This window comes from Macaca mulatta, chromosome 11 (genome assembly GCF_049350105.2).
Source record: "Macaca mulatta isolate MMU2019108-1 chromosome 11, T2T-MMU8v2.0, whole genome shotgun sequence".
In the NCBI taxonomy this organism is placed as follows: Eukaryota; Metazoa; Chordata; class Mammalia; order Primates; family Cercopithecidae; genus Macaca; species Macaca mulatta.
Window position 1 is genome coordinate 139,378,391 of NC_133416.1, and position 22,716 is coordinate 139,401,106.

Here is a 22,716-nt window from a genome sequence, read left to right on the forward strand (position 1 = left end):
GAAAATTTGCATATAGCTGTTGACTCCTCCAAAACGTACTAACAGCTGACTGTTGACTGGAAGCCTTATCAATAATATGAAACAGTCGATGAACACTTATTTTATGTGGTTTTTTTCTTTTTCTTTTCTTTTTTTTTTTTTTGAGACACAGTCTCACTCTGACACCCAGGCTGGAGTGAGTGGCGGACCACAGCTCACTGCAGCCTTGACTTGGACTCAGACGATCCTTCCACCTCAGCTCCCGAGTAGCTGGGACTACAGGTGCGCGCTACCATGCCCACCTGATTTTTGTGTTTTTTTGTAGATACGGGATTTCACCGTGTTGCTCAGGCTAGTCCCAAACTCCTGGGCTCAAGTGAGCCTCCAGTCTTGGCTTCACAAAGTGCTGGGTTTACAGGTGTGACCCATTGTGCCTGGCCTATTTTATATGTTATGTATATTTAATATTATGTACTGTATTCTTACAACAAAATAAGCTAGAGAAAAGAAAATGTTGTTAAAAAATAAAGAAGAGAAACTACATTTACTATGAAGTGGAAGTGGATGATTATAAAGGTCTTCATCCTCGTCATCTTCACGTTGCGTAGGATAAGAAGGTAGTGGGGTAGGGGGAAGGGGAGGGGTTGGTCCTGCTGTGGATAGAGGACCCTCACAGTTCCAACCCAGGTTGTCCACCGATCAGCTATACATCATTTTGCTCAAAGTAACAATTTCCAAGAACCAACCTATTGATGATGTTTAGTGAGGACTTACTGTAGTTGAATTTGTCAGTCTTGTTCACAAGGATATATCATCTAGAATTTTTCTGCTTTACTCTTACATTGTGAAATGAGTGCAGTTTCCCTTTTTTCCCCCAAATGTATATTTGGAAAGTCATATTGAAAAGCCGATCTTTTCCCCACTGATCTTCAATGCCAGCTCAGACATAAAACAAGTTTCCTTTTATGCACGGCTCTTTCTGGGATCTTTATTCTTTTATTGGAAAACTTGTGCCAGTCTGTACTGATGCCACACTGTCTTTCTTACTGTAGCTTTATAATAGTTCTCGATGTCTGGTCAGGTAGGTTCTCTGCCTTGCTCTGCGTTGGGAGGATCTTGTCTGTTTGGTGACTATTTCAGATCCGTGCTAGAAGCAGCTCATCAAGCTTCACAGAAAAACCTATTGGGAATTTTGATTAGAATTTAATTGTATTAATGGATGCTTTGTGAGAATTGCCATCTTTATGAAGTTCAGCCTTTCCCGTCTATGGTCAAAATATAGTTCTCCCTTCAGCTAGGTCTTCCTAAATAGCTTTCCATGAAATTTGATGATTGTGTCTCTTTTGTTAAATTTAATTCTAGGTACTATATATTTTTAAAAGGTGTGCCAAGTGGTATATTTTCTAAAATTATATTTTAAATATATTGCTGATACGTGTCAGTGCAGTCGATTTTGTTTCTCTTATACTCAGCAACTTTTCTTTTTTTTTTTTGAGACGGAGTCTCGCTCTGTCGCCCAGGCCGGATCTCAGCTCACTGCAAGCTCCGCCTCCCGGGTTTACGCCATTCTCCTGCCTCAGCCTCCTGAATAGCTGGGACTACTGGCGCCTGCCACCGCACCCGGCTAGTTTTTTGTATTTTTTAGTAGAGGCGGGGTTTCACTGTGTTAGCCAGGATGGTCTCGATCTCCTGACCTCGCAATCCACCCGTCTCGGCCTCCCAAAGTGCTGGGATTACAGGCTTGAGCCACCGCACCCAGCCAACTTTTCTGAACTCTGTTCATTAATTCTTTGCATACAGTCTTGTATGCAAAGTCTTTGTATACTTCTCTGAAGAAAGAGTTTTTCCTTTATAATCCTTATTCCTTTTATACTACCTTTTCTTGCCGTTTTGTGCTTGGTGGGACTTTCAGTACAGTGTTGAGTTCATGCTAGTGGTGGACAACTTTGGCTTTTTCTTGCTTTGAAGGGGAACACTTTCGGTAGAAAGGTAGAGTGTTAGAGTGTTGAGTCATAATTGCATGGTTCAGACCTAATGTTTGTTGCCTACTGACCCCATGGCCTTGGTCAGGTTGTCTAAGCTCTCCGTGGTGTTTTTCTCAGTTGTAAATGGGATAACCAGGGTTGTTCTGAGGATCTACAGTGTGTGGAAGCCTTGGCCTGACGTGTCCTATGGAGTGTTCTTCACTGCTGCTCTCAGGATGACTGTGATGATACGTTTAGTGTTTCCAGAATGGACATGGTGTATAGAGTTTTTGTAAATATTTTTATAAGATTAATGAAGTTCGTATCTACTCTTCAGTGTTTCTGTTGTAGATGGGTATTGCATGCTTTGTTTGTTTTTTTTGACAGAGTCTTGCTTTGTCGCCTAGGCTGGAGTGCAGTGGCGTGATCTCAGCTCACTGCAACCTCCGCCTCTTGGGTTCAAGCGATTCTCCTGCCTCAGCCTCCTCAGTAGCTGGGATTATAGGCACCTGTCACCACACCTGGCTATTTTTTAATATTTGTAGTAGAGACAGGGTTTTGCCATGTTGCCCAGGCTGGTCTCCAACTCCTCACCTCAGGTGATCTGTCCACCTGAGCCTCCCAAAGTGCTGGGGTTACAGGTGTGAGCCACCGCGCCTGGCCCTTGTGCATTAAATTGAGGAATATGACTTTTTCTTTTCTTCATAGTCAATTTTGATAGTCACATTTTCTAAGAATTTCTTTATTTCATCTAAATTTTAAAATTTATTGGCATACATTGTCAATAACTTCTCCTTACAGCATTTCCGATCTTGGCTACGTTTGTACATATGTCCCTTCTTCCCCCTAATACTGTGTGTTTAAGCTTCTCTGTTTTCTTGATAGTCTTGTCAAAAGTTTGTCAGTTTCTTTTTTTTTTTTTTTTACCTGACGCTTGTGTATTGTTTTCTGTTTTGTTTCGGCCCTTAGTATTTCTTTTTTAAAAACATCTTTTTCTGAGTTTTTAACTTGGATGACTAACTTACTAATTTTCATTAGCCCATTAATATAAACATTTAAGGGTCTGAATTTTTCTGTAATACTGCTTTAGCTGAATATCATGCTTATTATTCAGTTTTAAATATTTTCTGATTTCCCCTATATATATATTTTTTATTGTGAGTTATTTAGAAGGATGTTTCTTAATTTCCAAATATTACAGGGTTTTCAATATATATTTTTACTATTATTCTACATTAATTGCATTTTGATCAGACAGTGGATTTATGGGATTCTCACTGATCTGGATTTTGTTGAGGTGGGTTTTGAATGGATCAGTTTATAAACATTCCATACATGCTTTAAAACAACATGAATTCATCAGGTTATGGTACCCTTTTCTCTCTGAGTCCACCAGGTAGAACTTGTTGATTGCATTATCCGATTCGTCTTATCCTTACTGATTTTTGTCTTCTTGCTCTATCAATTACTGAGAGAAGTATGTTAAAATTTTCCATTATGATAATGAGTACCTGTTTCTCCTTAAGTTTCTGTCAAGTTTTCATTGTATGTATTTTGAGGCTATGTTAGTATGTGCATATATAGATTTAGGATTGTTATCCTGTTACTTCATTTTTACTTGGTTCTAGATAATGTTATCACATCTGTTTTCTATTTGATGAGTTCTCTTTTAAGCTCTTCCTAGTCTTTTGTTAACCCATTGATTAAGTGTTAAATTCCAGTTACCAGTTTGTTTTAAGACATTCCCAATGGTTTTTAAGAAAACCTACATGAAATTTTAAAATTATCTCTTGCTGTGTATTCACACTTTCAGTCTTCTCTTTTATTTCTTCAGATATAAAATTTTATAATCTGTGCCTGATAATTGCATGGGTGACGTTTTTGCAGGTCTGATTCTGCTGTCGTTTATGAATCCTGGTTTCTGCTGATGGTACATTGTTTCCTAGTGTACTTTGTGATTTTTGACAATTTATTGGAAGTTTATTGTGGCAGTTATTTTAGGCCTGACACTGAGGGAGTTTCCTCCAGAGGGAGTTTCTGTTAACTTCTAATCTGTGTTCTTTTATAAAGCATGTCTCTTGTAAATAGCTTGTAGTTGGTCTTCTCTGCCCTCCAGTTTATTCTAACATCCCTGTGTCTCTATATTGGAGTGTTTAGTACATTTGTATTAAATTTAAGCCTGTTCTATTAATTGGGCCTAGATCTATCATAATTTAAAAATTTATTTTGTGTTTTCTCACCTGTTCTTTAGTCATCTCTTTCTGGTTAAAGCATCAGTCAAGTATTTAGTTACTTCATTTCCTCTTCTCTGTTAGCTTTCTGTGTTCTTGTTGGCGGTGGCTATCTGATCGTGGTGTGCGTTCTTGACTTACTAGATTACCTGGTAAATCAGCGCTGTACACTGTATACTCTCTCTGGGGCAGAGTTTGGGAGCAGCCTTGCTGGGTGGTTGTGGCGTAGGTCTCCTGTGAAGATGGTTTTCAGAAGGCTTGATGTGGCAGGCTGGAGGATGCCATTCCGGGCTGGTTCGTTCTGCCAGCTGATGGTCTCTGTTGCATGCTGAGGGCAGGTTTAGTGTCCTCCTGACCTGGGGCTGGTGTCTCAGGGCAAGTGTCCGTGTGGGAGCAGGATAGACACTGTAGTATCTTTTATAACTGAGTCTTGGAGTCACGTGCTGTCATTCTCCCGGATGGTGGTCACATCAGTCAGGCCAGGTCAGTGTGGGAGAGGCCAGGAGTAAACTGCAGGAGGTGGGTTCTCGGGCATCCCGTTGTCTTCATGGTGTCGAGCTGAATCCATGAACAGAGCCTCTCGTCAGGTCAAGGCTTCTTTCATGGTCTTCAGGAGCTTGTGAGAGCTTTCTTCACGGAGATGTGGTGCATTTTTGAAAGTTTAATTCTAAGTATATTTAGCTCTTCATATCCATGGTTTCAGATCCATGAATTTGATCAACTACAGATAGAAAATATTTACCAAAAACAAAACAAAGCAAAACAGTAAAAAATAATAATACAGCTGGGTGTGGTCGCTCACACCTATAATCCTGGCTACTTGGGAGACCGAGGCAGGATGATCACTTGAGGCCAGGAGTTCAAGTTCAGCCTGGGCAACATAGTAAGACCCCATTTCTAAAAAAACAGACAAACAAAAACAAACCAAACAGCCAACCAGAAAAATCCCCAAAGCAAATAAGCCAAAATAACAGCACAACAATTACAAAAAAGATACAAAAAAAATAGTGTAACAACTATTTACATAGCATTCACATTGTATTAGGTATTATAAGTAACCTAGAGATGATTTAAAATATATGAGAGGATGTGTATAGGTTACGTGCAAATATACATTACTTTATATAAGGGACTTGAGCATCCTTGGATTGTGGTATCCAAGAGGGTCCTTGGAACCAACTCCTCAAGGATTCTGAGGGACAACTGTATTTAATTTTCTGTCTAAATGGGTTTTTTTTTTCTTCTATTGCATTTTCTAACTCATTTATCTATGTGGAGGCTGATTTCTGTGTATTGTTTGTTCTGAGACACCTTACAGAATTCTCTTGTTATTGGAAGTTTCCAGTTGTTTGGCTTGTTTTTCTACTTATATATAGCGTCATATGCTGTAGTGGTGCAGCCCAGCATTTTGCTCTGGAAGCATCAGACAGACAGGAAAGGTGAAGAACCTTGTTAGGAACACCATGGACACACCACCTGGATTCCACAGCCAACACTTAATACTTTCACTGGGCTCCATTACGTCTATGTCCATCAAGCCAGTGTGGCGAATGTTTAACATCCTGAGCAAATGAATTCAAAGGGTGTTTTGCTAGTCCCAAATGGGCAGTGCCTTTAACGTGGTCCTTGTAGGGGACTTGTCCATGGCATTTGTTGTTTTGACTCAACAGTCTTTATTTGACATAAACTATAGATGCAGACAAGCGCACATATCACGAGTACACAGCCCAACTAAAGTGTTTTCCCCTGTTAGATCTACCACTGTGTGAACATTCTTTGAACAGAAATCTGGGTTCACATTTCTCATTCCTCTGGATAGACTCACTAAAGGGGGAAACGATGGGGTTGAGGGCATTGGATTCCAAAGCCCTTCAGCTTTCCGTGTTGATTTCCAGAAAAATCCAACCAGTTTACGCCATTATCAGCAGCAAGTGAGAGTACCTAATTCATAACAGTTTCTCAGTGTTATGATTTTAAGGTGGTTGATAATTCTATACTAAACAAATTGTGCACTGATTTCCAGGGATGATCAATTAAAAAGTATTTCATTGCCCTTTATACTTTTGTGTATGTAACAGCTTCATATCCTTTGCCCATTGTGATTGGGGATTTAATGTGTGGTATTTTTTTTAAGCAATTAGGGTGAGTGTTTTTTTTAAAAAAGCCTAACTATGTTTTATCATACTTTTTAACATTTTTGCTTTTTATTTTTTACTTTGATGTTTTATATTTTTATATATCATCTTCATCAGTTATTTCCTATCAGTGGTGTTCATTTTTTACATTTTTATTTATTCGTCTATACTGTTACTGTTCATTTAGATTATTTCAGGTATTTGAAATCTTTTGTGAATACAGTTGAGTTTCTTTCAAAGATTCTCATCTTTATAGAGAAAATATTTTATACATTTTTAAATTTGCATAAATTTCAGGGGTGCAAGTTCAGTGCTGTTCCCTGGCTGTACTGTGTTGTGGTGAAGTCTGGGTCTCTGGTATGTCATGACCCAAACGTGTGTTGCGCTTACTGAGTAATTTCTCATGATTCCCCTTGCACGCCCCAACAAAATAGTTTACACCTTTTATCAGTAATGGGCAACCATTTTAGTTTTTAGAAAAAACAAGTGTGCTTTTAGACATTGTAATCTTTTTCCAAGGAGTGATCTAAAGCCGGAAAAAGGAATACATGTGAGAGGAAGCCCCTTGCCCTTCTTACTGTGGTTTTCCTGGCCGCTGCTCCTTCCCAATTCAAATGACAGTTGTTATAAAGTAACAGCCCTTGTGCCCTCAACCCTCTGCAGCTGAGCTGCCCCTCCTGGACCTGATGAAGCTGTACGAAGGCGCCTTCCTGCCGAGTTCTCAGTGGTCCCGGCCGAAGCCTGATGGGGAGGACACAAGTGGAGAGGAAGGTGCGCTACCAGCCTTTGGAAGAATTCAGGGTTAAAAGCAGAAGCCGGAATACTTACAGACAAAGACTTCAAATAAGATTTAGAAAATTTCTTTTAGTTTGATAAAATAAAAAATTAGAAATATTTAATAAGTATCTTTATGTTGAATAGAATTTTGTTACATTCTGTGCTTTTATTAACCTGGCACAGCTATTGGGACACTTGATCATGTTGTGAAGGGTGTAAAATATTTTTCTCTAGATCTATAAACATCATTGTTTTATGGACCTAGATAGCATGTTTATTCAGGCTGTGCTGTGTTTGTTTAACACATCAGTTTTGAGTAGTTTATTTTACTTATTAGACTTTCTAAACAGATGCACAGAGCATACCAGAAAAGGTCTGCCTTTCCTGCTCTCATTCCAGTTCTCGGGACAGTTAGACTCCTGCATACAGTTCTCGGGACAGTTAGACTCCTGCATACAGTTCTCGGGACAGTTAGCCCCCCGCATACAGTTCTCGGGACAGTTAGCCCCCCGCATACAGTTCTCGGGACAGTTAGACTCCCGCATACAGTTCTCGGGACAGTTAGCCCCCCGCATACAGTTCTTGGGACAGTTAGCCCCCCACATACAGTTCTCGGGACAGTTAGACTCCCGCATACAGTTCTCGGGACAGTTAGACTCCCGCATACAGTTCTTGGGACAGTTAGCCCCCCGCATACAGTTCTCGGGACAGTTAGACTCCCGCATACAGTTCTTGGGACAGTTAGCCCCCCGCATACAGTTCTTGGGACAGTTAGCCCCCCGCATACAGTTCTTGGGACAGTTAGCCCCCCGCATACAGTTCTTGGGACAGTTAGCCCCCCGCATACAGTTCTTGGGACAGTTAGACTCCTGCATACAAGTTGGGGAGGGGCCCACAGGAGCCCTGGGAAGCTCAGGCCTTTCCCGACCCCACACTGCTAGCAGGACCAGAGGAAGGAGTGGCGGGTTTGGTCTCCTCCCAGTTTCCCACATTTGGGAAAGCATTCTGCTTTTTTATTTCTTGGTGATAGAAGGGAGATCCCTAAACCTTGAAACACCTACATGTATCTCTCTGTGATACCAGCTCCTGATTGCTATGGAGACATTTTCCAAAATGCCAGACTATTTGGGGCAAATTATACTCTTGGAGGGCTTTCCGGAGTGGTCCTTGGTTTGATAGTTTCATAAGAGTTCTCTCCCATTTATCCAGATAGCATTGTTAGATATTTTGGATTTCAAGTAAAAAGTTATTGCCTAATTCTGTATTTGAAGTAGTTGGATTCTATAAACTTTTTCCTGTTTTTAAAAAAGGTTCAGATTTATAAAGGCCTCTCAGCAGCCCCCACTTCTCTGTTTTTTTTTGTCGTTACAGATGCGGATGACTGTCCAGGCGACAGGGAGAGTCGCAAGGACTTGGTTCTCATTGACTCACTTTTCATCATGGATCAGTTCAAAGCTGCCGAGAGGATGAATGTCGGGAAGCCAAATGCCAAGGACATTGCGGACGTCACTGCGGTGGCTGAAGCCATCCTGCCCAAGGGCAGTGCTCGGGTCACAACCTCGGTGAGGCGCTGAGCTTTTCAAGTGTGGGATGGGCCTTTGAGAGACAGAGCACATAGCTTAGCCATGAGAAAAGCTTTTCCTCTTCCCAGTGAAGTGCTCTATCCCAACTACAGAGTTGTCAGAAAAAGCAATTCTTCATGTGCCTGTAGTCCCAGCTACTCAGGAGGCTGAGGCAGGAGGATTGCTTCAGCCCAGATGTTCAGGTGTTGAAGACCAGCTTGGATGACATAGCGAGACTTGGTCTCCAAAAGAAGCAATTCTTCCTCTTCCTGTTTTCTGTAGATCATTTTTGTGGCTTTCTAATCGGTTTATAGTGTGACTTTGGTTTCAGTTTTTAGAAAAAGTTTGGTGATTGTTTTGACCAGCAGCCACTCTTTGATCTGTTCATCGCTGCAGGTCAAGTTTAATGCTCCGCCTCTATTGTACGGGGCTCTCAGAGATTATCAGAAGATTGGCCTGGACTGGCTGGCCAAGCTCTACAGGAAGAATCTCAATGGCATATTGGCAGATGAAGCTGGACTGGGTAAAACAGTGCAGATCATTGCTTTTTTTGCCCACCTAGCTTGTAACGAAGGTAAGAGTTTGCTAGTTTTTTGAACAATACCTGTTTGCTAAGACTTACCCATAGGCCAGTGTGTTTGATGGGAGTGTGGGGACTTGGCCTTCTTATCTACTTCTTTGCTTCTGTCCTTTGACCTGAGCAAATTGAGGCTCAGAAGTATTCATTGTATGAATGAATAAAAAACTAGTTCACAGTTAACATCCAGTAACTATTAGTGAAAATCTAATACAATGCAGAGACTCATCAGGCTGTGACTGAACCTTGTGACTCCAGGGTCAGGTCACTGTGCAGTGTGTGGGCAGCAGAGCAGGTGGTCCACTTCCCTTGCTGCTTCTAGACTGGCACAAACCCCGCTGTAGGGCTCTCAACTGTGTGGGGTGGTTTGTGGCACGCATCCTGGCTCACTGTATCCTTTTCGTGTTACTATGTGCACGCCTCCTCTTGTCCCTCTTGCTGGATTTCACCTGTCAGTGGGGCAGCGTTTCTGATCCACTGCTCGGGTTCCTTAGGGAACGGGCCTGGGTACCCTGTGGGGGCTCAGCCTCTGCATGGCAGCCCCACCTGGTTCTTCACCCTCTTGACACTTCTGACTGGCACACAGCTTGTGTAGGCCCTCTGGCCTCCTTTCCAGTCTTTAGAGTCAGCTCCCTGTTCACTGCCCTTCCTATCTTGGCTTTTAGGTCAGGTGCCCACCTCAGTCTCCTGCTCTGTGCCTAGCTGCAGAAGAAGGTGTGACTTGTGTCTCTAACACAGGACAAGGTTTCACTGTTCTTGCTCTTGTAAGAGAAATGTTCAGTAAACATCTTGGAATGTGGTTCCCACTGTATGTTCCAGACTTAAAGCAGGCTTTGCTATTCCTGCAGAGAAGAGGGGACGTGGCCTCATCTTCATATTTGAGCTTTGAAAGTAAAGATGGGCCGGGCGCGGTGGCTCAAGCCTGTAATCCCAGCACTTTGGGAGGCCGAGACGGGCGGATCACGAGGTCTGGAGATCGAGACCATCCTGGCTAACACGGTGGAACCCCGTCTCTACTAAAAATACAAAAAACTAGCCGGGCGAGGTGGCGGACGCCTGTAGTCCCAGCTACTTGGGAGGCTGAGGCAGGAGAATGACGTGAACCCGGGAGGCGGAGCTTGTAATGAGCTGAGATCCGGCCACTGCACTCCAGCCTGGGCGACAGAGCGAGACTCTGTCTCAAAAAAAAAAAAAGTTGGACGTGTTTAAATTAGGAGGGTCAGCTTAGGGAAGTGATGACCCCATGGGTGCTCTGACTGAAGGCTGTGTGAAAAGAAATGGAGCACAGTGGGCTTGCAGTGGGGGTCTCAGTCCAAGTAGTTTAAGGAGAGAGAGGCAGGGCTGAGGGTCCCTTCAGCTCCGGAGAGGGTTTTGTTTTTCGTTTTTTTTGAGATGGAGTTTCACTCTCATTGCCCAGGCTGGGGTGTAATGGCGCGATCTCGGCTCACTGCAACCTCCGCCTCCTGGGTTCAAGTGATTCTCCTGCCTCAGCCTCCCAAGTAGCTGGGACTACAAGCACTTGCCACCATGCCCGGCTAATTTTTTTTTTTAATTTTTGGTAGAGACAGGGTTTCATCGTGTTGCCCAGGCTGGTCTGGAACTCCTGAGCTCAAGTGATCCACCAACCTCAGCCTCCCAGAGTGCTGGGATTACAGGCTTGAGCCACCGTGCCTGGCTCTTTTTTTTTTTTTTTTTTTTTTTTTTTTTAAGGCACTGTTGCCCAGGCTGGATTGCAGTGGCATGATCAGGGCTCACTGCAGCCCTGACTTCCCAGACACAAGTCATCCTCCCACCTGAGCCTCCTAAGGAGGAAGATCACTGTGACTGAACAAAAAAGTGGCTAATTTTTGTATTCTTGATAGAGATAGGGTTTTGCCATGTTGCCAGGTTGGTCTTGAAGTCCTGGGCTCAAGCAGTCTGCCTGCCTTGGCTGCCCAAAGTGGTGGGATTACAGGCATGAGCCATCATGCCCAGCCTGAAAGTAGCCTGTGCTTCTAAAACTAGGGGATTGTATTTTGTCAGTTGAACAGATGAGTGAATCATTCAGCATTCATTCATCTGCTCCTTCCGTGATGGCTGTCACAGACCCCAGGCACTTTTCTAGGTCCTGAGGGTGCAGCCCTGCTTTCAGGAACCCCACACTGGTACAGATGAACCTTGAAATGGACTGATGACCCAGCATAGTGACAGGATCCTGGCCAGCTGGGGCAAGGTCTCAGGGAGATGGGGCACTGGGGGTGGGGGCTACAAATGCAGCTGACATCCAGGAACACCACCGAGGCCAGTGTGAGGGCAAGAGGGTATGAGGGGACGGTGGGGGATGAGTATAGAAAGATTGGAGTCAACCACGATAGAGGCCTAGCAAGCACTGGAGCTGATGTGGCTTTGCCTTAGTGTGTGGTCTGCATCAGTGCAGGTGCTGGTACAGGTGTCTGCCCAGGCTGGAGAGCAGTGGTGTGGTCCTGGCTCACTGCAACCTCAGCCTCCTGGGCTCAAGTGATCGATCCTCCTGCCTCAGCTTCCCAAGTAGCTGGGAATACAGGTGTATGCCACCATGCCTGGCTAATTTTTTTTTTTTTTTTTTTTGGAGAGATGAGGTCTTACTATGTTACCCAGGCTGGTCTCGAACTCCTGGCCTCAAAAGATCCTCCTGTCTTGGCTTCCCAAAGTGCTGGGATTACAGAGATTGTCTTGGCTTCCCAAAGTGCTGGGATTACAGAGATTACAGCTGTGAGCCACTGTGCCTAGCCAGCTTTTCTTTTCTTCTTCTTTTTTTTTTAAATCTTGTTTTTTACTGGGGGTTGAAATACCATCTGGATTTGATTTGTGTTTACTTACTCCTTGGATTGTGTCTTTTTTTTTTTTTTTTTGAGGTGGAGTTTTGCTCTGTTGCCCAGGCTGGATGAGTTACAGTGGCATGATCTCAGCTCACTGCAACCTCCGCCTTCCAGGTTCAAGTGATTCTCCTGCCTCAGCCTCCTGAGTATCTGAGATTACAGGCGCACGCCACCATGCGCAGCTAATTTTTGTATTTTAGTAGAGACGGGGTTTCATCATACTGGTCAGGCTGGTCTTGAATTCCTGACCTTGTGATCTGCCTGCCTCAGCCTCCGAAAGTGCTGTGATTACAGGCGTGAGCCTCCGCGCCCAGCTGGTTGTGTCTTTTAAAGAGTTTATTGTCCTGTTATATTTTTTTCTTTGTGACACTTCTGTTCATATCCTTTGTTTATTTTTCTATTGGGTGGTTCTTTTCCAGGATCAGCAGGAATGCTTTGCATATTAGCAGTAATGGCTGTAGATGGATGTGTTGTAAATACTTGTTTAAAGTCTACTAAGTCTGTCTTGTAACTTGGTTTATGTTTCATTTATAGTACAGAAGTTGAAATTCATATGTATTCCTCTAATAATCTTTAAAAACCTTAGTTTTCTCGCCAGGCTCAGTGGCTCTTGCCTCTAATCCCAGCACTTTGGGAGGGCAAGGCAGACGGGTCACCTGAGGTCAGGAGTTTGAGACCAGCCTGGCCAACATGGTGACAACCCATCACTACTAAAAATACGAAAATTAGCTGGGCATGGTGGCTTGCGCTTCTAATCCCAGTTACATAGGAGTCTGAGGTAGGAGAATCACTTGAACCTGGGAGGCAGAGGTTGCAGTGAGTCGAGATTGTGCCGTTGGACTCCAGCCTGGGTGACAAGAGCAAAACTCCATCTTAAAAAAAAAATCATAGTTTTCTGAAGAAGGAAATTTGAAACAATGTATTTTAGGATGGTTTGGATGTGCCCTCACTAAAGCTTGGGAAGCAGTGATGGGCACAAGCCCTTGGCTGACAAAACACAATTTAGATGCCTGCTGCATGGTCGCCTGGCTTGTGGGAAGGACTTGAGCAGGGTCTGGGGCTCTCTTCGTCTGTGAGTCTACTTTCTAAGTGTTGCTCATTCCTCCGGACTCTTGGAGGAGCTCAAGAGTGGTTTGAATGAACACCAGGGTGTTCTTGAGACTGCTCATTCAATGTGTGTCTACTGAGGTCTCCTCTGAGCCAGGCTTGCTGCTTGTGCAGCAGCACCCTGGGGGCCAAGGAGCAGCTTCTGGGCGGTGTGCTGGCTCCAGACGAATGCACTTGTTCCCCCCAAGTCTGCCTCAGTCGTGTGGTGGTTCATGTTACTCATACTGAGGAAGCGTCTCTGGTCAGACACAGTGCTCAGTGCCTGGACATGACAGATACTTTGACGTGGAAAATTCTGTTTTTTCCTTTGTAGGTAATTGGGGCCCCCATCTTGTTGTTGTGAGAAGTTGTAATATACTCAAGTGGGAGCTTGAATTGAAACGTTGGTGTCCCGGGCTCAAAATCCTCTCATATATTGGCAGTCACAGAGAACTCAAAGCAAAGAGACAGGTATTTTTTTTTAAACATAAAATAAAGCTAAACAGAAAGCCATCTTAATTTTTATAAAAGACACATTAAAAAATGTGAAGACATGCTTACTAATGTAATTATTAAAAATCACTCATTCATGAGTTAACAAACCTTTACGTTGTTCCTCTCGAAAGCATAGACAGTACCGCCTTGGCCTGGCCGTTCCCTGCGAGAAGGGCCACACCCTCGCAGGCCCAGGTGTGCACAGAGCTCAGTGTCATTGTCCAGAAAGTGGGGCAGTTTCCTCCGGAAATGGTCTTCTCTGGGGCAGTGCGGCACTTTTCCCTGGAGGCCCTGCTGACTTCCACAGGCACAGAGGAGAAGCTGGGTGCCCCCAGATCTGAATTTAAAACCCATAGAAACATTTGCACAACATGCCTAATAGATGACGTTTCTGGAACAAATTTTAACTTATTAAAAATTTTTCTCTGCCCTATAGTTTCTAGTACTAGGTCACTAAAGGTAGATTCATCACAGCTTTCCATTGAGTAGAACATTTTGGACCATTAGACGACATTGTGTTGAGTAGTGTTTACTGAAAAAGTGAGAAAAAGTGAGCTTTCAGTAGTATTTTCTTTTTTACTGTTTTAGTCTGTTTTTGATGTTATTACAAAATATCACAGACTGGGTAATTTGTAAGTATAGACATTTATTTCTCACAGTTCTGGAGGCTGTGAAGTCCAAGATCCAGATGCCAGCAGATTTAGTGTCTGGTGAGGGCCTGGTTTCCGCCTCCCAGATAGGGCCTTGCTGCTGCATGTTTTGGAGGGCACCTGGCGGAAGGGATGGAAGGGCAAAAGGCTCCAGGCTGGTTCCCTCCAGCCCTTTCCTGCTGCACAAGCTCATCCTTGAGAGCAGGGAAGTGTCCACTTCCAATACCACCACCATGGGCGTTAGGTTTCAGCATGAATTTTGGAGGGAACACATTCAAGCCATAGTTCTGTGTCTGGCTTTTAGTTTGTTTTTAGAAAGCGTATAATGCAGTCAGTTGCAATACAGATGTTGACATCTCTTATTTTTCTGAGCACACTTCCCCTTGTTTTGATTAGATACTAGAAGAGCTCGCCCTGCTTCAGGATCCTCTGCTATAATCTCAGTATTTTCCAAATGGTAATTGTCAGCGCCTGCAGAATAGCTTCTTAATTTGTCAACGAAACTGCTTTAGACCCCTAGAGGAAGAGATAAAAACATAAACGCAGCCATTTTCTGTGCGGTAATAGCAAGTTATTTAAAAAAGCGAGTAGAATTATAGGTGGGAACGGAGTCACTGGGTGGAGAGCTTTGGGAAGCGTGTGTCCTCAAGGTGGTTTTGGAAGACAGTGGAGTGCGAAGGCACTGAGCTATCCTCTCTGTGCTGCAGGAGTGGGCCGAACCCAACAGCTTCCACGTCTGCATCACGTCCTACACGCAGTTCTTCCGGGGCTTCACCGCCTTCACACGAGTGCGCTGGAAGTGTCTGGTCATTGATGAGATGCAGCGTGTGAAAGGCATGACCGAGAGGCACTGGGAAGCGGTTTTCACCCTGCAGAGGTCTGTGTGTTCCGTGCTTGTCATTGAGTGTTCTTTGCTGTTGATGTAAAAGGTTCTCTTGAAGAAATCTGCGTAATTGCAGACACAAAAAATGGCCTTTGAGCTAGAGAATTGCTTTTCATCTTCATCCCAGCACGTGGGCCAGAAAGCCCCAGAGCTGGGTCAATGCAGCCCCCCTTTTCAGTCATGTGCACGTTGACATTCACAGTGTCAAATAACTGTCCCCTTTCTCACACGTTGTCCGAGAAGACGCTGCTGCATCCAGCCCCGTGGCTGGAGAATTCCAGTGTTGTCTCTTGTCCTGTTTGCAGCCAACAACGCCTGCTTCTGATCGACTCGCCGCTGCACAACACCTTCCTGGAGCTCTGGACCATGGTGCACTTCCTGGTCCCAGGGATCTCCAGACCCTACCTGAGCTCCCCTCTGAGGGCCCCCAGTGAAGAGAGCCAGGATTACTACCATAAGGTGGTCATAAGGTTACACAGGGTAGGTTGGGCTCTGCCATTTCAGCTCAGTGATTAAACGTGTATGCCTCATTGTAAACGTGTTAAAGCAGCATTTTTGGAAAGAAAACAGTAAACAGTTTTTTATTTTCAGGTGACACAGCCATTTATTTTGAGGAGAACTAAGAGAGATGTGGAAAAGCAACTGACAAAGAAATATGAGCATGTTTTGAAGTGTCGCCTTTCTAACCGACAAAAAGCCTTATACGAGGATGTTATCCTACAACCCGGGTGAGTGTGGACTCTGGGCATGTGCCCCCTTCGCTGTCCCTGCCTGTGAGGGACAGAGGCCCTTTCTGTGGCCTCAGCAGAAAGCTCCTTTCCGAAAGGATTGGGTGTCTGGAGCTGGAGGCCGAGGTGCCCTCTTGGGGGCAGCAGACTCTGCGGCCTCAGGTGTTTCCAGGCTCATGCTGGCCCTGCTGTACTTCCTGTCTCAGAAGCCCCACTCCTGTGTAGCTGCCCATGTGTAGGGTGGTGTCCTGGTGCTGCTCTCTGTGTTGCCCAGAGAATTCTGTGAATTTTAGTTTCCATTCATCTGGGAGAGACGATGATTGAGCAGCTCGCCTTCCCACAGCCAGCCTGGAGGCCCCAGAACTTGGGTCGGCTATGGCCCACAGGAGGTGGCACGCTGCTTTCTGCGGCGCAGTGAGCGGGGTGTTGCATGGGGTGGAATGCGCCATTCAGCGCACACCATGTGATGGCTGGCTGCTGTGCCTCTGCAGGGACGTGCTGGTGCCGGAAGCTGTGCCCCTGGAGTTGACACAGTGTGGGGCCCCCCTTTGATCCTCTGAGGTCGTCAGATGTGCATGGTTTTGGTCTGTCTGGCTTTCCAGTTTTCTGAGTTTAGATGAAAGAAACCCAAAAAACCCTGGAAATCAAGTTTTGGAGGATTTGAAATTTATCTGTGCTTAGTCATCACAACTCAGTCTCTGCTGGGGGTGTGGCCATGAGGCAGTGCTGCAGGGTTACCCCCTACCCCATGCCACCTCAGTGTCCCTCACAGGCCACAGTCAGACACACTGGATCAGCGACCCCACTCCTCCACCAGCCACGTGCTCATGTGCTCCCCTCCTTGTGGGGAGACGACATGGGGACCCTGGTGAGCTGCTGTGGCGGGAGCAGATGCCAGGCGATCGTGTGAGTGCACTCCGTGGCCATGGGCACAGCAGACTGTGGTTTGCGGAGACTAGGGGTGAGCCCATGTTAGCCACACACGCACACCCCCACCCCCCGTCCTGGGTCTCCCTCTCTGTGCCTCATCCTCTGCTCTGCAGCCGGAGGGCGTGCACTCAGGGGCTTGCCAGCGTTCTGTGCATGTGCACGTGGCGCCTGGGCACCCTTGAGAGGAGGGTGACTGTGAATGCAGCTTAAACCTGGTGAGTGAAGATTTCAGGAGGGAAGGTAAGTGTGCATGATGACTGTGGAATTTCTCAGTCCTTCACAAATGACACAGTACAACCGTCCTTTCTCCAAGAGGAAGGGCAGCGGAGCAGCACCTCACTCCACGCCGTTAGTGGCGAGACTCTCCGGGCATTGTAGAAACTTTGTATGCGTGGACAGAAAACGCTTTGCCACGTTGCTGAAGCTCTGGTGTCAGATTTTTCAGTAGAATACTGAAATCAGCCTGTGCCAGCTTTGGTAACACACTAGTTGTCGTTTGAGTGGAGAGGACTCACAACGTATGCAGGGTTTGGGCGCCAGCGTGTCAGGGAGGTCACGTTGACCACGCCCTGCGTACAGGGACCGTCTCAGGGAGTCTGACCCGTTGCCCTTCTGGGGTTGTGCCCACGCAGCATGGTTGTTTGCCGTCAGGGTTGCAGTGTCGTCTGAGGTGTGAGAGGCTGGCGGCCCTGGGACCTGTAGGGGGAAAGCATGTCTTCTTCTGCTGGGCTCAGGCTGGCTGTGTGGCATCTGCTCCCCGGGCGGAATGGCAGGAGGGCACTCGGACTCCTCATGCACGTTTTCCTCTTTCTGAGACTGTGAAATCAAGCTATAGTGCATTAGGTGTGCGCATGCCTCGCCCCCCTAGAGCACCTGGTAATCAAGTGTTTGGGGCGCTGTCTGGTGCTCGACGGGATCCTCGGGTGGTCCAGGAGCGTCCTGTCCTGGTCAGCTCCTCCCTCTTGCAGGGACCGTGCCACACCCGCTGCCGTGAGGGCAGCGCCCGTATTTCTGTACCGTGAGCTCCAGAGCTGCCAGACCAGACTCCCTACCTGCCCAGACCACCCTGCACTTGTGCTGGCCTCTCCTGGTTCCTGTTAGCCAGGGCGAGTTGCCTTTCTGTTATCAGCCCGTCCATGTGGGCTTTAAGTCCCATCCCTTCTCCGGAATCATCCATCTTCTCAGCCATTATTTTTGAAGCACGTGCTGTGCCCCGGCCCTTGTGCATGTAAGTCCTTCCCTGGTCTCTTTTCCTTCCCACCGCTGCTCTCCAGAGCCAGGCTCGCAGGAGCTCTCCCGATGCTTGTCTCCATTTTTCGGTCTCCACTCATTTCTCAGCCCCTATGCATTGTGCTTCTCATGTGCCAACGCCTAGCTGTGTGGGGACTCAGGACTCCAGGCATCGGCTCCCCTGTGGAGCCCTCCTGCTTGGGTTTTTGTTTTCGTTTTTTTGTTTTGTTTTGTTTTGTTTTTTAAAAAATTTTTCTTGAGATAGCGTCTCACTCTTGTCACCTAGGCTGAAGTTCAGTGGCACGATCTGAGCTCACTGCAACCTCTGCCTCCCAGGTTCAAGTGATTCTCCTGCCTCAGCCTCTCGAGTTGCTGGGATTACAGGCATGCACCACCACACCTGGCTAATTTTTTTTTGCATTTTTAGTAGAGACGGGGTTTTACTATGTTGGCCATGCTGGTCTCGAACCCCTGACCTCTAGTGATCCGCCCACCTTGGCCTCCCAAAGTGCTGGGATTGCAGGCGAGCCACCACGCCGGCCCTAGTTGGGTTCTGTGGTGCGTGCTGCTGCCTTGGCCTCCCAAAATGCTGGGATTGCAGGCGTGAGCCTCCGTGCCGGCCCTGGTTGGGTTCTGTGCTGCTGTCATGGTGGTTTCTGTCACCTGCGCTTGAGCTGACCCTTGAGCTCCTCACATCCAGCATGGCAGAACTGAGTTCGTGTTTTCCCAAGCCTGGCTCCCTCCCTGGTGTTCCCGTTTTAGGGTGTGCACCACCATCAACCCAGTTGTTTGGGTTGGAAATTTGCCATTGCTGTCTCCTCCCTTCTCTTCCCATGAGTCTGCCATCTCTCTCCAGACCAGTTACCTGTCGTCACTGTCACCCTGGTTTCCTCCCTCAGGCTGCCTGGTGCTTTGTGCTCACGCCAGAGGGCTACTCCCTACCACGGTCCCATTTCCTGCCCAGCCTTGGTCCCAGTGTGCGTTGTAGGTCCTTCTGTCTGCCCCCTTCACTGGGTGGTAAGACGCACAGGGCATGGACCTGGGCCCTTGTCTACCCCCGCGCACCACCTGCAGGGCCAGTGCAGGACCAGGCGTCAGAGCTGCCAAGCGGGTGTGTGAGGGGCTTTGCTCTGCCGCGCTCACCCTGCCCCTCACTTTGCTTATCCCCCTTGGTTGCCCCCCACGTCTCTTTGAGAGCATTAGCTATGATTGTGAATGAAGAATGAACTGGAGTGGCTGTCTCTGGTCAGCTCTGGTGGGGCGGTGTCACTCTAAACGGGGATGGCGAGCAAGTGCAGAAGGCCCTGCCTGGGACGTGGACTTGAATGGCCACTCTGTCTAACTCAGTAAACGGACCTAGAAAAATCTGCTTCTGCCCACCTTTCTGGAGTTGAGACAGTTGATCGTGAGGGTGGGAATATGTCCATGTGCCATTTGGATTGAGTGCTTCATGCTTCTTCCTCCACGGGCAGCACTCAGGAGGCCTTGAAGAGCGGGCACTTTGTCAATGTCCTCAGCATCCTCGTGCGGCTGCAGCGCATCTGCAATCACCCTGGGCTCGTCGAGCCCCGGCACCCAGGCTCTTCCTATGTGGCGGGGCCCCTGGAATATCCGTCCGCATCTCTAATCCTGAAGGCACTGGAGAGAGATTTCTGGAGGGTAAGTGGAGGATCCAGAAAGCGGAATCACTGTTGGATGTCTTTTCCAGGCACATTATAGATAAAACCATTCTTGGAAATGGTTCTCAACCAGCTCTTCTTCTGCAGTTGCAATTGCAGCTCTGCGATACATGGCACTGTCTAGCGGCACTGATGGCTAGACATCAGTGTTCCACCTCTGGAAGTTTACCCAAGGGAGGCAGGCCCACAGAGTGCAGAGGTGCAGAGGGCAGAGATTCACAGAGTGCAGAGGTGCGGAGGGCAGGGATTCACAGAGTGCAGAGACTCACAGAGTGCAGAGACTCAGAGTGCAGAGGTGCAGAGGGCAGAGATTCACAGAGTGCGGAGGTGCAGAGGGCAGAGGTTCACAGAGGGCAGAGATTCACAGAGTGCAGAGGTGCAGAGGGCAGAGATGCACAGAGGGCAGAGGTGCGGAGGGCAGGCTTTCTTGGCGTTGTGTGGATTGTGGCCTGGGAGAAGTAGCTGAGCACGCACGGTGCATCCGCAGAACTTCACCAAGGGCATGACAGCACCCGTGTATTGGCGTGGAGGAGGGTCTGCTTGCCGAGTGGCCATTAGAGGGGGCGCATCTGGATGCCCACGTTAGGGCCCTGCCATAGAAATCAGTTTTGATTCTTAGGTGCTTTTTATGCCACTTCATGCAGCAAGACTTTTTTTCTTTTTTTTTCTAGGAAACCGATCTTTCTATGTTTGATCTCATCGGCTTAGAAAATAAAATCACTCGTCACGAGGCAGAATTGCTGTCTAAGAAAAAGATACCACGGAAACTCATGGAGGAAATCTCCATTTCAGCAGCCCCAGCAGCCCGACCAGCAGCAGCAAAGCTGAAGGCCAGCAGGTGCGTGCGACCCAGAGGCAGCGGGGAGGGTCGGCTCCCAGGGTCCCCGCAGCTGACCCAGGTCTACGCGTGGTGAAAGAAAGGCTGCTAATGTACTTGGGTTATCTGCTGCTCTTGGGACCTTGCTGATGTCCTTGGCTGTGGTACATGTGGCTGTGCAGATGCCTTTTAGGCTGTGTGGTGCAGTGCAACTACTTGTCTCCCTGAGCAGCAACTGCCTTGATCGTCTTCATGGCAGTTTTAGGGTAGGGTGGGTGTCAGGGCTGCATTTAACCTGGTACCTCCTGTGGTGGAGGCTGGTGTGGCCGGACCACACGTGTCGTGAGTGTGGCAGGCAGAGGGCTCCACCCCCACCGTGATGTCATTGTCTTACAAGTGACATGTGAATGATTCTGAAGTGATGCTTTTGCCAGTGTTGTGAGGCTGGGAGGGACAGACACGTTAGATGATTAAAACAAGATATAAATGACTCGTAGTCTAAATCTAGCAATTGGAAGTATCCAAAATCCTATGCTTAGGTTAAAAAGGAAAGGAAAGGAGAGAGGCGTTTGGAGATGAAGGGGCCAGTTCTGCAGACAGGTCTTTCTTGTTGGCACTTCTATACTTGGCTTCACTGGGACTTTGAGTGGATCACCCTCCCCTCGTCAGTACCAGAGGTTTCTGCTTAGCTTGAGGGGCCACGACCCAGCAGGCTGCTCCTCAGGGAGCCTGCAGCCCTCAGTTAAATGAACAGCACCCATTCTAGTGGGTGCTAGTCTGTGTTTTTAAAATGGCTTTTTACAAAAACGTTTATAAAAGTTTTTAATAGAGACAGGGGTCTCACTCTGTTGCCGGTCTGGTCTTGAACTCTTGGGCTCAAGGAATCCTCCTGCCTCAGTCCCCCAAAGTGCTAGAATTACAGGTGTGAGACCACACACCCGGCCTAAAAATGACTTTTGATGGCCATCTCTGCCTGTTACGTTGTATAGGGGTTTTGAAAATGGCCAGTATAGTTCCCAGCTTAAAGTGGGCACTGTGGCTCATGCCTGTAATCCCAATGCTTTGGGAAGCCAAGGTGGCAGGATCTCTTGAGCCTAGGAGTTGGAGACCAGCCTGGGCAACATAGTGAGACCCTATCTCTCCAAAAAAAAAATAATATAATCCAGGTGTGGTGGTGCACACCCATATTCCTAGCTACTTAGAGACTGAGGCAAGAGGATTGCTTGAAGCCAGGAGTTTGAGGCAACAGTGAGCCATCACTTGTACGGCCACTTGATCAGACTTTTGTCAAGTTGATGTTTCTCCTCACTCCCCTTAGCCCTTGTGCTATAATAGATGTGTTGTTTTCTAATCTACATTGATACGATTGTGAAAGTTAAAACAGCTTTCATCCTTGTATTCCCAGGAATCTGGGCAGATTTAACATACCACTTTGGTGTACTTAAGTCTTGTTAGCCACTGCTACCGGGCTTGGGGGAAGCTTACCTAGGGCAGTACTTAGGCGTCTTTCCCTTCCCTCTGTAAACTGCACTCTGGGTGCTGGCCCCTGAGCTGGCTTCCTGTGGGCAGCGGTGAACCCTGGCTCCTTGAGGTGGCCTGTTCTCTCTGTGGTCTGATGCTCTGTGTCTTCTTGCCTGGACCAACGGGCATCTAGGTTGTTTCAGCCTGTGCAGTACGGCCAGAAGCCCGAGGGTCGCACCGTGGCTTTCCCCAGCACTCACCCGCCCCGGACGGCAGCCCCCACCACAGCCTCTGCTGCTCCACAGGGCCCGCTTCGAGGACGGCCGCCCATCGCCACATTCTCTGCCAATCCGGAGGCAAAAGGTAGACTTCACGTAGTTGTCTGCTCTCCGCCTTGTGGAGGTTTTTGTGGGACAAGTCCATGGCACTTTCTTCTTGCGCCTCTGGACACGGTAATCGTCCCCAAGTGGGACTAGGCACCACCTGCTGGCTCTCTGAAGGTGCCTTGTTGAGTTCTTGATGAGTTTTAGACTTTTTGATGGCTGGTAATGGATGTTTTCCCTATTGAAGAAATTTCACTCCTAGGTTAATAAGTGTTGATCTGATACTGACAGCCACTGGGCAGGCTGTTTCTGTTGACAAGAGGCGCATGCGTGCAGTCGTCTAGGAGACTCCTGAGAACGTCTGCTCATATT

At 47.1% G+C, this 22,716-nt stretch overlaps 1 protein-coding gene across 43 annotated transcripts in view; it reads left to right on the top strand.

The window, feature by feature from the left end:
* Window positions 1-22,716, top strand: part of EP400 (E1A binding protein p400) — a 134,362-nt gene that overhangs the window by 51,693 nt on the left and 59,953 nt on the right. For all 43 annotated transcript variants that reach the window (XM_028830189.2, XM_028830193.2, XM_028830205.2 and 40 more), the window contains 10 exons: window positions 6,973-7,080; window positions 8,458-8,648; window positions 9,045-9,222; window positions 13,483-13,619; window positions 15,001-15,170; window positions 15,482-15,656; window positions 15,768-15,904; window positions 19,537-19,723; window positions 20,415-20,581; window positions 22,215-22,384. In XM_028830189.2, coding sequence (XP_028686022.2) covers window positions 6,973-7,080; window positions 8,458-8,648; window positions 9,045-9,222; window positions 13,483-13,619; window positions 15,001-15,170; window positions 15,482-15,656; window positions 15,768-15,904; window positions 19,537-19,723; window positions 20,415-20,581; window positions 22,215-22,384 — 1,620 coding nt within the window. The remainder of the gene's footprint in view (window positions 1-6,972; window positions 7,081-8,457; window positions 8,649-9,044; window positions 9,223-13,482; window positions 13,620-15,000; window positions 15,171-15,481; window positions 15,657-15,767; window positions 15,905-19,536; window positions 19,724-20,414; window positions 20,582-22,214; window positions 22,385-22,716) is intronic.